The 13,652-nt window shown below is 45.1% G+C and overlaps 1 protein-coding gene across 2 annotated transcripts in view; it reads right to left on the reverse strand.

The window, feature by feature from the left end:
* The window catches only part of CBFB (core-binding factor subunit beta), a 39,099-nt gene that overhangs the window by 15,292 nt on the left and 10,155 nt on the right, over positions 1 to 13,652 (reverse strand). For both annotated transcript variants that reach the window (XM_064670639.1, XM_064670641.1), the window contains exon 4: positions 2,070 to 2,186. In XM_064670639.1, the coding sequence (XP_064526709.1) occupies positions 2,070 to 2,186 (117 nt within the window). The remainder of the gene's footprint in view (positions 1 to 2,069; positions 2,187 to 13,652) is intronic.

The raw sequence follows: 13,652 nt of genomic DNA on the forward strand, positions 1-13,652 counted from the left end.
CAATTTATACATCTTAGTTTTATTCCACAGAAATGCTCCTGGTATGAATCTAGTAAGAAAAAAAAGAATAAGCAAAACATGAGCTGTATCAACACAACAACAGAATGAGAACAAACCTCCCAATCCAGAAAAATTAAAAAAAAAAAAAAAACAAGACAGAAGTTTACACCCCCCCACTTATACACACAACCCCCCAGAGCAGCCTGGTAGGACAAGGTTTGGTGAGATAACAGGATGCTCTGCTACAGAGGAGATGCAAAACTGCTGGAGACAGAAACAGCCTCTTAAGGACACTCAAATATCAAATCCAGGGAAATTTCAGCCCCAAATAGGGAAGATATTCAAGGGTATATGTACATCTGTGTGTGAGTGCATCAAAGGCTGAACAAGCAGCAGAATCAGGGCCTTTAGCAATAAAAAGTAGAAGTGCTCAGTAACCAGAGATGAACAGGCTGAGGATTAAGTGGAAAACAGTAGGTTAACAGTTACAACTAAAGTACTTCAGTGTTATGCATGTGAATTTTCTTCCTAAAATATCTGCTGACCTGCTGAAGGACAGTATCATTTCTGAAGTGTGACAGCAAAGAGAAGTTTTATCTGATCTCAGCATTAGTAAAGAAGTGGCAAGAGACAGGAAAATGCGAGAGCACTACTTTTGTACAAGGCAAGCCTTCCAGAAACTGGGTGTGTTTGCACACCAGCAGGACCTTTTCTTACAAGGGACAGTGGGTACCACAGGCCCTACAATGCAGAGTAGGAGGCACTTCAGCCCAGTGTGACATCAGGGTTATTTTGGGATGAATGTCAGCAGTTGGGTCAACGGCCTCCAGCAATATTACCACAGTTTTAAACAAGGAAGCAGAGTGACAGATACAGGAAAAAGGAAACTTAAGACTGTGAAAGATTGCCCAAATGTTTCCAATACTAACAGATGTAAGGGTGCAGCTCCTTCTGTGCCTGTACAGTTCCTCATGGCACCAGGAGCCCTTGGGTACTACTGCTGTAGCAAATGAGGTGACCAAGGACGAGCTCACAATCGCCAGGAAGCACAAACTGAACACGAATTCCACGCCTGTAACTGAGTGCAAACACATCCACACAGGGCAATACCTCCAGCTCAGCACCCTGCACTCACAGGGTGAGTGTCAGAGACAGCACTGACACCTGGGAGCACACACACATCCCCTCACACACAGACAGAGCACAAACCACAGCTCCAGGGCACAGACACTTCCTGCAGACAGCAAAAACGAGTTGTGAGGTGTTGTTAAGACAGCATTTACACATCAAGAAACTAAAATAGCTTAAGCACTTGCAAAAATATTTATTGCGAAATTAAGAAGAGAAAAATTGAACCACAGGTCACCTGAGCACTCTCCTTTTTGGAAGGGTGCTTGTCTTTTTGAGGAAAAAATTTAGAAAGCAGTGACACTGTCTCCTTCTGAGTGCATGTTCCCATCAGTCTGCTCTCAGTAGAGAAGTCCTAGTGTTAAATCCTACTGTGTAAGTGAATCTTGTCTAGGTGACAAGATTTTAAAGTAAAAGGCATTTCCTCTGTCTTGACTTTGTTCTTGTACATGTCCAAAGATTCAGCTGCTAGACAGGAATTTTGCTGGTAGGAAGTGGGCAGGTAAGTTCTCAAAGGCTGCCACACCTTAACAGAGCAGAGAGTCCACCAGAGTTAGGGGACAAATAAAACCACTCTTCATTCTCACCCACATGCAATAAAACAAAAAGCTACTTAAAAAAACCTCTATCACCCTAAAAAAACCAGCTAGAATAGACTTGCCAATCAAATTGTTACAGGATACATGCATAGTTTTTCAAACACTTTGATTTACTACTCTGTAGCACAGTAACAGTGTGGCTGTAAACTACAAGTGATCCCCACCCCTAATATTTGATCACATATTTCTGAACTTCTAAACCATAAGTTTTCTTTGGAGTTTGTACTCAAAGTGAAGGCAGAAAAAAAAGCAAACTAGAATTTGTGATCACTCCCTGACTGCGTGTTTCCTCCCAGAAGAACAAATGTCTGAGGCACAGTACCCGAGGGCAGGCTGTCTTACCTGTGCTCTCTCCTCATCAAATTCCAGGCAGCCCATTCCATCCAGTCTCTGTAGGTCTATCCAGCCTTTCCAGATCACACAGACACCATTGAGAATCATGGGTGCCTTCAAGTACACCTGAAACAAAAGCCAACCACACGCTGTGAGTTTGAAAGCGCTCCCACACGTGCCTGCACGATGAACAGACTGATCCAGGAAGCTCCTCTGTGCATTCCTAGAAGAACATCCAAACCAGCTGGTAACATGAGACTCCATTTAACAGCTTCTTCTGCCTCCTTTCCAAGAACTCATTTTAATCAAGTGAGTGCTTTAACCTTTGCCTACTGTACTGGATGGAACAAGTTTAAGCTGTGTTCTCATTTTATAAACTGGCATGCATCAAGATTTGGTTAGAACTCTTACTCCTTTCAGTTAAATTAACTGGTTTTCTTGTCAGCTAGCCTTCCTGTCACAAAGGAAGTGGCACAGTGCCAGACAGGGAGGATCCTTCACAGCACATTTAAACAGTTAAATGAACACACACCTTCCTACTCCCAAGAAGCACTGCACTGAACCCCAACACACGAGAGCTTTCATCAAAGAGCACGTACTGGTTTCAGTCCTCCTCAAACCTATGAACTAGTCAGAATTCAATAAAATACACTCTATATACACATTGTGCTAAAAATAAGGAAGTCTTCCTGTGTCAATTCTAGCATGTGGGAAAGGCTGTTCAAAAGAAGCAACACCAGATGATGAAAACCCAAGTACAGCACCAATGTGCACAGTGCCTTGAACTGCAGCAAGGAATAATGCATGAGCTTAAGGCCCCACATCTAGATAATGGCAGATGACAAAGTGATGACACAAGGGAACTTAAAAAGAAGCAAATACAACATTAAATGAGTTTGATGTGTTATATTTAATGACATCAGCCTCAAACAAAAGTCACAGCAAAATTACCCCAATTGTACAGAAAAAAAAATAATTAAAAAGCAAAGATAAAAATCAACCTTCTGTGGTTATTTCAGCCTACTTGGCAAGTCAAAACCCCTTGTTGAACAGAGTTTGTCTGTGTTGAATCACCAGAGAGGCAAACCATGCACGCAGGCCTGTACCCACTTCAGACTGGAAGACTGCTCAGATCAAATCCAGAGCTTTTTCAGCCTTCTGGAGCAGCTCAGCCAGGTGGGGGAATTCTCACCCAGCTCTTCCTCTAACAGCTCTAAATTAATGCTCTGACACATCCTCCTCCAAGCCTAATGGATGCTCAGCACCTCAGAGCAGCCCAGCTGTGCCTCCCTGCTCAGCTCCACACTCACCAGCTCAGGTCACTCGAGCAGAAGAGGCACAGCTCTGGGCACAGCTCTGGGCACAGCTCTGGGACACAGCTCTGGGACACAGCTCTGGGACACAGCTCTGGGACACAGCTCTGGGACACAGCTCTGGGACACAGCTCTGGGCACAGCCCGGGGCACAGCCCGGGGCACAGCTCTGGGCACAGCTCGGGGCACAGCCCGGGGCACAGCTCGGGGCACAGCTCTGGGCACAGCTCGGGGCACAGCCCGGGGCACAGCTCGGGGCACAGCTCGGGGCACAGCTCGGGGCACAGCTCTGGGCACAGCTCGGGGCACAGCCCGGGGCACAGCTCGGGGCACAGCCCGGGGCACAGCCCGGGGCACAGCTCTGGGCACAGCTCGGGGCACAGCTCGGGGCACAGCTCTGGGCACAGCTCGGGGCACAGCCCGGGGCACAGCTCGGGGCACAGCCCGGGGCACAGCTCTGGGCACAGCTCGGGGCACAGCCCGGGGCACAGCTCTGGACACAGCCCGGGGCACAGCCCGGGGCACAGCTCTGGGCACAGCTCGGGGCACAGCTCTGGGGCACAGCTCTGGGCACAGCTCGGGGCACAGCTCTGGGCACAGCTCTGGGCACAGCCCGGGGCACAGCTCTGGACACAGCTCGGGGCACAGCTCTGGGCACAGCTCTGGGCACAGCTCTGGGCACAGCTCGGGGCACAGCTCGGGGCACAGCTCTGGGACACAGCTCTGGGACACAGCTCTGGGACACAGCTCTGGACACAGCTCGGGGCACAGCTCTGGACACAGCTCGGGGCACAGCTCTGGACACAGCTCGGGGCACAGCTCTGGGCACAGCTCTGGGCACAGCTCTGGGCACAGCTCTGGGGCACAGCTCGGGGCACAGCTCGGGGCACAGCTCTGGGACACAGCTCTGGGACACAGCTCTGGGACACAGCTCTGGGACACAGCTCTGGGACACAGCTCTGGGCACAGCTCTGGGCACAGCTCTGGGCACAGCCCGGGGCACAGCCCGGGGCACAGCTCGGGGCACAGCTCGGGGCACAGCTCTGCCCCACGGCCTCTGCGAGCAGAGGTGTCACAACCAGCGTGAGTGAGACGTGGACTCCAGGAAACCACCTCCCACAGCCCTCATTTCGAGACTGAGCATTTCAAACACGCAGAACACATCCCACCCTCTCAGAACAGCCCTCACTCACCCATCTCACAAGGAGCAAAGTGCACGTCATCAATTTAATACATGTGTTTCACTAGTTTAGAAGTGAAAAACTGTTAAAAGAGGCTATTGGTATCAAGTGTCATTCTCTTCTAAGAAGAATGAAGAATAATTCAAGAGGGGAAATAAAAAAACTGCACAAGCCAACTATGGGTCTGTAAAGACAAAGCAGCCTGTACTCTAATCTAGTTATATTTTACAGGAGCAAACAAGCCCTTTGCTGATCTTCACTTAGGGTTTACTTCTCACCTGGCCTCCCCTACCCTTCTGGCCCACAGCAGGAGCCTGGGATGTCAGAATTTACTTAGAACTTCCCACAGATGACAAAACCTGCCTTCCCAAGTTGTCCAGGGGTAACTTCTTGTTCGTTTCTTTGACAAGGAATGTTGTGCCACCACTACCTCGTTTCAGTGGCTGTTCACTGCCCTGGTCACTGCAGCTGCCAGGGCATTATGTGCAAACTTCCTGGCTCAGTGCAAACAGCAGGGAGCTCAGACACAGCTGCTGAGGGCTCAGGGCTTCAAATGCAATGCCCCACACATCACCTGGGAGCCTGAGCAGTGCTGGGAATCCTGTGGAGATCTACACAAGTCAAAGGGAACCAAGCTGTGAGAGCCAATGTGATCCCTGGGGCTGCTCTCTGGGATCCCTGGGGCTGCTCTCTGGGATCCCTGAGGCTGCTCTCTGGGATCCCTGGTCCCTCTGTCTGTGATTCCTGGTGCTATCTGCCCCGAGCAGGCTGCCCAAAGCTGAGCTGCTGACACAGCAGCTGGGGAACCTCTGGCACACGGCCTGACCTTTCCAGATAAATCCTGTGCCCTTGCTCCCGAATCAGAGCCACCACCCATTCAGCAGCTCTTCAAACCTCTGATAAATAATAATTTCTCCCTTCTGAAAGATGAATTCCTTAGCAAGATATTCAGGTTTTGAAATTACCATATAATCATTCAAATGTAGTATAATTCATATTGAAACCCCACGAGTTTAGGCAGGAACTTTTCTCTCATTAAAACACAATAAAGCATACTGATACTTTTTAATTTATTTTAGAGAAAGGAATTTAGACTCCTTTTCCCCTCTCTCCTCTTTCTGGAAAATAGAAACCACCTAAGACTATAGCCAAAAACGTTTAACCACACATTTCCTTCTTTTCGATAAAGCCATGCTGGTTCCCTTTCAACTTCTGAACTTAACAGAATAATTAATAAATTACTGCTCTGCCTGTGAGCACATGATCTGTTATGGTACCTCAAAATCCAGCAAAGTGGTCTTTTAAAAAATTTCAAAATTGCCTGCTCTGAAAGTTGCCTCAAGACAGTCACAGCAGGAGATCAAAAGCAAAAACTGTGTTATTTCTCCCCCCATTAATATTATACAATTACATAATTTGATTAGAAGTAGACAAAAGAACTTTTGTAACTGTTTCAAGGTTTTACTGTTAACCCCAGGTTAACTGCATTTATATATTTTTATAAGTCCTCCACACATCTCTGGGTGCTTTTTGTAATAACACCTGGAAGTCAGTCCTGTAAAACTCCAGAGACAGATGAAAAGCACTAAAGAGCAGAAGGAAGGTTGGAAGTCAGGCAATTAACAAATTCATATTCAGGGGACAAATCTAATGCTACATAAAGAAACACCACTACAGGGACATACAAGAGGAAGAGATCAATCATACAGCTGCCTCCTTTCAGTGTAGCCCAACCTATAAACCCCACGAGGTGTGGCCTTTCTGACACTGAGAAGAGACACTTGTGCAGCTGAGTAAAGAAATACACAAGTTCAAGGATGAGAGTGAGTCCTCTCTCATTCTGCACCCTCATTTTCCACACACTGGCACGGCCAAAGCTGGTTTGTCAGACTGAGAGCCAAGTAAACTGTCATATACCAAAATATGCAATTTTTACTAGACTAGCAGCTGAATTTTTGTTCAGGTGGCTATTGTACAAATAATTTCATCTCAAACGACATCTTCCATTTCCAACTTCTACTACAGATCAAAGTAGCATTAGAATTTTTAAATGAGAAAAGCAGACATGTTGCTTTGGAAGCAGCCTTTTAGTGTTAGAACAAATATTCTGCTTGCTGATTGAACAAGCAGTAAGAGTAAACACTCTTATCTCCTGACAGATTATCTGGACAGAGGACAAACAGCACCACAAACACACATAAACTTGAGAAGGTGCTGCATGAATAGGCTTAGTTGGGCTCTAAGTTTGTGCTTTCTGGGAGTCCCAGCTGGAGTCCCAGCACCTCTGTGCCACACCTTCAACATATAGTGTATCTCACCCTCCCTTTTGCACTCTTTCAACTAATCTGGTATTTCTTCTGATCTGCATTTAAATGAGCAACTCTCTCCTCCAACTCCAACTAACTGAGAGTTATCTTTGTTGTTAAAAATAGGCAGGGACGTGGCTCCTGTCACACAATTCATTCATATTTTAAAAACCAAGCCATTTAAGCAGAGGACAATTCTCAATGACTTTTTTAAAACTGCTTTATTTGAGTGCAAGATGAAAAACCTCGGTTTCACATCCTATTTTAGCCCTCTAGTAAATCCTTATCTCACAGCACCAGGGTATTTAACCGATGTGCTGGAGATAGGCTATCTGTGAGCTCCATCCACACATCCTGCAGTTACAGACAGTGCTCCTGCTCCCCACAGCTCCATCCACACATCCTGCAGTTACAGACAGTGCTCCTGCTCCCCACAGCTCCATCCACACATCCTGCAGTTACAGACAGTGCTCCTGCTCCCCACAGCTCCATCCACACATCCTGCAGTTACAGACAGTGCTCCTGCTCCCCACAGCTCCATCCACACATCCTGCAGTTACAGACAGTGCTCCTGCTCCCCACAGCTCCATCCACACATCCTGCAGTTACAGACAGTGCTCCTGCTCCCCACAGCTCCATCCACACATCCTGCAGTTACAGACAGTGCTCCTGCTCCCCACAGCTCCATCCACACATCCTGCAGTTACAGACAATGCTCCTGCTCCCCACAGCAACTGAGCCCTTTCCTCCCCCAGGGGCTGCCCCGTTCTCCCCACCCACCCACTCCTGAATCAGCCAGAGCCAGGAGGAGCCCAGCTCAGCCCCCAGCTCAGCCCCCAGCTCACCCCCCCAGCTCACCCCCCCAGCTCACCCCCCAGCTCAGCCCCCCAGCTCAGCCCCCCAGCTCAGCCCCCAGCTCACCCCCCCAGCTCAGCCCCCCAGCTCAGCCCCCCAGCTCAGCCCCCAGCTCACCCCCCCAGCTCACCCCCCCAGCTCACCCCCCCAGCTCACCCCCCCAGCTCACCCCCCCAGCTCACCCCCCCAGCTCACCCCCCCAGCTCAGCCCCCAGCTCACCCCCCCAGCTCACCCCTCAGCTCAGCCCCCAGCTCAGCCCTGGGAACAGCAGTCCCCAGTGAAGGGGTGCAGTCCCTCCCTGCTGTTTGCATTTTCCCAGCACTCTGGAGCAGAAGGCTCTGTCAGAGGAGGCTCAGCCCTGACTCACCCTGTGCCTCATCACACCTGCCCATTCCCAACTGCTCACCCACCTCCCCCAGGATCACACCCACTGGTCATGTTTGAACAGCAGTGTCCCAGGGACTGCGTGGATGAAACACTGACCACTGAGAAAGGAACAGCTGGAAACATTTCCTCCAAGAGAGAAAGCTGTTCAGTCAGTTAGGGCTGACCTCCTCACTTCAGCTCCTCCTTACATTATCTATATACACTGCTGGGCAAAAGGAGACTGCCTGTTCAAAATGTTCCAGTAAGGAATTATGTATTTATCTGTTTCCTTTAACAGGAACCTTATATGAGTATATATACATCTTTATAAATAAAATGCTGTAGTCTTGCCATGGACATGTGGCATGACTGTGCTGAAACGTGAGGTTGAGTCAGTCCCATCCCTGGGTTCCCTCCAAATGCCAAGACTCACTCTCATATCCCAGAGAAGGGTGTCTAGCCTGGATTTCAAAGAGAGGGCAAAGCAGAGGAGAGGAAGCAATCTATGAAATGCAAAAAAAGAGTAACAGCTGAAGTTACAGCAAAAGCTGACAACTCCACACAAGGCTTCAGACTACACTGTCAGATATCCATCACTCTTACTTTAAAAGAAATTAATGACAAGCAACCAAGTTACAGACAGAGCTTACAGCACTTTTCTGACTTTGTAGGTTTAATTCCAAAACAATAACCTTGTAACATAGGGGTTTTTAACTGTTAATGAAACAGTAAATACAAACAGTTGAAAAGAATCCCCTTTAGAAAGTCACTATGAGTGAAATAGACTTTTTAGTGTTTCTAATTTGGATCAATCCTTCTGTCTCATGCCTCAAAGCACATTATTATTCTTTCTTCAAACACGCAAAAAAAATGTTTTCTATTTTATAAGCTAGATTTTTGAGCACCTTCCATTATACGAAAATGAGGTTTTGTTAACATTTAAACCAAAAACGTGAAGGAAGTGATACTTTCTGACCAAACAAGCGTCTTTCCTAAACAGCAGCACACAGATGACCCAACTGTGGCTCTCAAGATGACTACAGCTCCAAGCTTCTCAGGGGTGGCACCCATGTCACAGCTCTACCCCACCACCAAAAAGCTCACCCAGAAACCAAACAGACCAAAAAGCATCCACCCAGGCATTAGTTTTTACAGAACACAAGAAGAATTTCTGGAAAGAGAGCAAAACATTCAAAATGAAATCAGGTTTCTCTGCTTCATCAGCTCTGACACAGATTGATTCCTCAAGCAAACCCAGAATATTAACAAAACTGTGTGCTTGATAAGAGTTCCAATCTAGACTGTTATGCTTAAGAGGGGAAAAAAAAAAAAGAAAACAGAAGTTCTAAATGCAGCCTTTCATACCATGATGTTTTAACATGACAAAAAGCATTGGAAATTCAAATTCACTGACTGTGAGGAACAAGATATCTTGAATAAAAGAATTTGCTGAAATACAAAATATCCCTCAAATTGCTAACAGCCTGTACTAGAATTTTAATAGCAACAAGTAAAAATAGCTGAGCACAGGGTTGAGTAAGTTAACTATTATCTGCAGAGATTTGTTGTACATAAGCAGTTAAAATTGTTGTTAAATACTTTAAACTCCTGCATTTTTCCCCCTTTAGAGCAATATATCCCTGGTTTGTTCTGCTTCTGTGTACTTCTGCTCCTGCTTAAAGTCAATTAATAAAGTTGCAACTATGATTTAATTTCTCAAAAAGGTCTTTTATTTGGACCCTTAACAAAATACTCCACTTGCCAGACTCAGGAGTCATAGGAATTTATTTTCTTTTTAGTCTAAATTTTAGACTCATAGATGCATTCCCCCTACTCCATAGAAACTTATAAATTAATGCATGCTTATAGACACACACATATGCTAATTTTATGGATGACTCAATATACAGCTTGAAATATTAACTTCAGGCATTTCACAACAACAAAAAAATCTCAAAAAACTTCTGCAGTAAGTTCCATTCAAAAACATCAACAACACAAAAAATTACTTCAGTTCTCTAATTACAGCAGAAGGTGTTTGGATAACAAGTGATAGTATTTCCTTGGTGTATTCCCTGAGGAAACAATGCACTCCAGTTCAGAACTAAAAAACACCTCAGAACATACTGCAATTGCCAACTTCACAGCAAAACCTGATGGGCTGGGATTATGGACTTCAGTCACTTTTGAAGTGTCCTTATAGAAGTCACCTGTTGTTATTACAAATATCACCAAAGTTTTGAAAAGCATCCACCTAGAAGGTTCAATTCAGAGGCAGCACAACCCATTTTTACAAATTCATGTAGCAAAAATATCCACGTGCAGACTCACATTGAAAATGTCTCTGTAAGTCATATCAGAGCTGTGACAAACCCTCTCCCAACATGTTTTCTGTACTACTGAAGTACTACAGTAATGGGGTTTAGTTTCTAAAATGTCACAAAAAGAATAGCAGAAGAATTTTCCTCACTTTACTGGAGAGTCAGAATTTGAAAGTCCCTTTTAGAAAACCTGGTATTTTTATGGGTTTTTTTGTTGGTTTCATCTGTTAGTTTTTCTGCACAGTTAGCTCAAGTATGTAATCATGACTCCTTTCTGAAAGCAGATCGATGTTTCATTAAATTATGCACGTTGCTATTTCAGTCAACTAAAAAACAAGTCTATAACTAAGAACAGATACGAAGCAGTAAGGATGTCAGACTAAAATCTGTGGAAACTGCAGCATTTTACTCCTGGACTAAGACCACTGTTCAGTACTTCTGCTTACAAGCTTGCACAGAAAAACACCAAAATGCTACTGCACAGAAGTTATACCCATCCATTTAATAACAACCAAGGCTCTCCAGACACAGCTCTTCGTTCCAAAATACTGCAGTTTCTGGACTAAGCAGAAAACATGAACCAGACCTGACCACAACCACCAAAAAACCCCCAACACAAAGCAAAAAGTCGCAGCTTCTAGTTTTCACATTGTCACTGCAGAAAGGTCTGATGCCTCCCAGGGAGACCTGCACCTCAGGCTCCTGTCTGACCTTACAAAGACAAAACCAACCACACAGCTGGAACTGAAAATCAACCCAATGCAATGAGCAGAAGATAAGGAGCATCTGAAAGGCAAATACCTGCTGGGCTTTTCCCCCGTGAAACTCCACAGGGTCTTTTATCAGTCCATCCTTACTACCAGATTCCACACGAGAAAGATGGCTGCATTTGGAATCTACTCTCCCTTTTATAGTGGAGAGGGCAGGCATTAAAAGACTCCATTTTTGTTGCAACAATTAAAAAGAATAATGTTTTTGCAGCAAAAGATGCCCAGGAGACTGCTGCTTGGTTTGCTGCTGCAAGCACACATGCATACTTATGCTCCCAGACCCAGTAACTAACAGGGGCACACACAGTTTTCTGCCACGTTGACAGAATATTTTCCAGACAGAAATTTCAATATGCCTTGGGAAATTCGTTCTTTTCAAGCTTTCAGGAGATCACATAGCAAAAAGGAGTTATAACCAGCAACTGCAACAGAGGGTTAGAAAAAGAGGTTTATCTAGAAGTCATCATCTGCACACCATGCTACCTGGGTGCAAATAAACAGCCTATTAAACCCCTACTTTTGAACTGAAAATTTCAAGCATGTAATGCAAGTATACTCAACTAGAAGTTACCTGACTTTGACAATATGGGCAAGCAACTAATAAAAACCATCCAGGAACGGACCCGAGCAGGAGAGGGGCAAGAAAAGTTGCTTCTTCTGCCCTTTGGCTTTCATTACCTTCTTGGGCACTCTGATAGCATCATTCTTCCCCCTTAAGCAGGATTCAAGTCTGGGAAAACTGTGTGAACATTTATTCAACAAGTAGTGCTGCATCAAGGCTTAAAATAACGTTACTAATTTTTTGTCTTTTTTAAACTATAACAACTATGCAGCTTTCATCACTCAATAAAATTTCATAGTGTCAAATATTCTGTAGAAAACTGTCAGCTTCTGCAGAGAACATCCTCGGCAATGGCTGGGAATTTTCTTTAACAGAGTAACATCAAACTTGCAATTATACAAGTTAATGAGCTCATTTTGCTACTTGTGCTTTGGACAACAAAACTCGAAGAAACATTACAGTAACTTTCAGAAAAGTAACAGTTTCTTGTAGCAGATGTTTCATCATCCTGTTGAATTTTCTTATTTTTAATATGAAGTATTAAGTGATTTTCACAAAGAAGCAGACATTCTCAACGATGATGCTCTTACTTGTTCATTTATAAGAAGAGCAGAGAAGCACAATGTTAACAACTTTGCTCAGTAAGTGGAGACTGATATGCAAACAACAGGATTCAACAATCCAAATGTCTGGATTTCTTCCAGCATCTGTGCTGTAGAGATCTCAAGTACTGCTTTTATCCACACAGCACTCCTGTGCCCTGTGCTGTTTCCCAAATGCAGAAGTGAGCTTGCTAACTCTGATTTTGTTCCTCCTCTGGGAAACTTTAGGATGATGACATGAATATATTTGAAATCTTGTCTATACAACTCTAATGAGTGCATTTACACCACTGGAAAGAGTTCAAGGTTCTGTGACTGAATAACTGCTGCTACACTGGGTAAGAAGAGCTGAGCAAAGGCAGGTTTGCTGCTGGCAGAGCTCAAGCCCTCCCACAGCCACGCTCCAAGTGCTGCTGTGAGCACTGCTCCAAACTCACTGCTCCAGAGTGGCATCATCACTGCCTGCCTGGAATGGCCAACGAGGGAGCACAGGAACAGAAGGATCAGAGATGGAGGGGGTGAAAGGATTACAGGAGAAGGCTGGGGATACTTGTCACATGAGAGATGCCTGGTGTGACTCATGCTCTGTGGCAGAGGGCACCCTGTGATAAATCACTCTGGCAGGAACAACTGTCCAAACCCAGCCAGTGGCTGCTTGCCAGCACAGGACAACGTGTCCTGGCAATCTACGTGCCCTAAAGACTGCTCTTCCCAAAATCCAAGTTCCTAACTGTTCATAGTGTATAAACTCCCAGTTGCATCTCCCAGTTGAGAGGTCAGGTCAATAAGCAAAGATACACTATCACTACCTGGCTTCAAATGGAATTTTGACTAAATAGCTCTCCTCTATGCAACAGCAGGTCATAATAAAGAACACTTCCAAGTATCTAGGGGGAAAAAAAAAAGAAAAAGAAAAGAAAAAGTTTCACTCTCCTCTAAAGCAGAAATGGTTCTAGGAGCACAAACAAAGAAATTACATACCTGGAAAAAAAAGAAAAGAAAGAAAAAGAAACTGAGAAGTCTCTGCCAAATAAAAGACTCTTAAGCACAAACACAATAATAAATTCTAGAATCACAAGTACCTATAGAAGACTAATATTTTACTCAAAACCATATAGATGATCCTGGACAAAAACTAATGAAGGGGGTGATTGAGAAAAGTGGATTCTTCTCATTCACCAAACCTTTGCAGGACTCCCACCCAGCAACTCTGAGAAAAAAAAAAAATCAAGCTGTTCAGCCAGGCTGGGTACAAACTAGATATTCCACCAAACCCATTTATCTGCTGTCAGAATAACCACACACTGACCTTCTT

Source organism: Pseudopipra pipra, chromosome 14, assembly GCF_036250125.1.
Source record: "Pseudopipra pipra isolate bDixPip1 chromosome 14, bDixPip1.hap1, whole genome shotgun sequence".
NCBI classification, from domain to species: domain Eukaryota; kingdom Metazoa; phylum Chordata; class Aves; order Passeriformes; family Pipridae; genus Pseudopipra; species Pseudopipra pipra.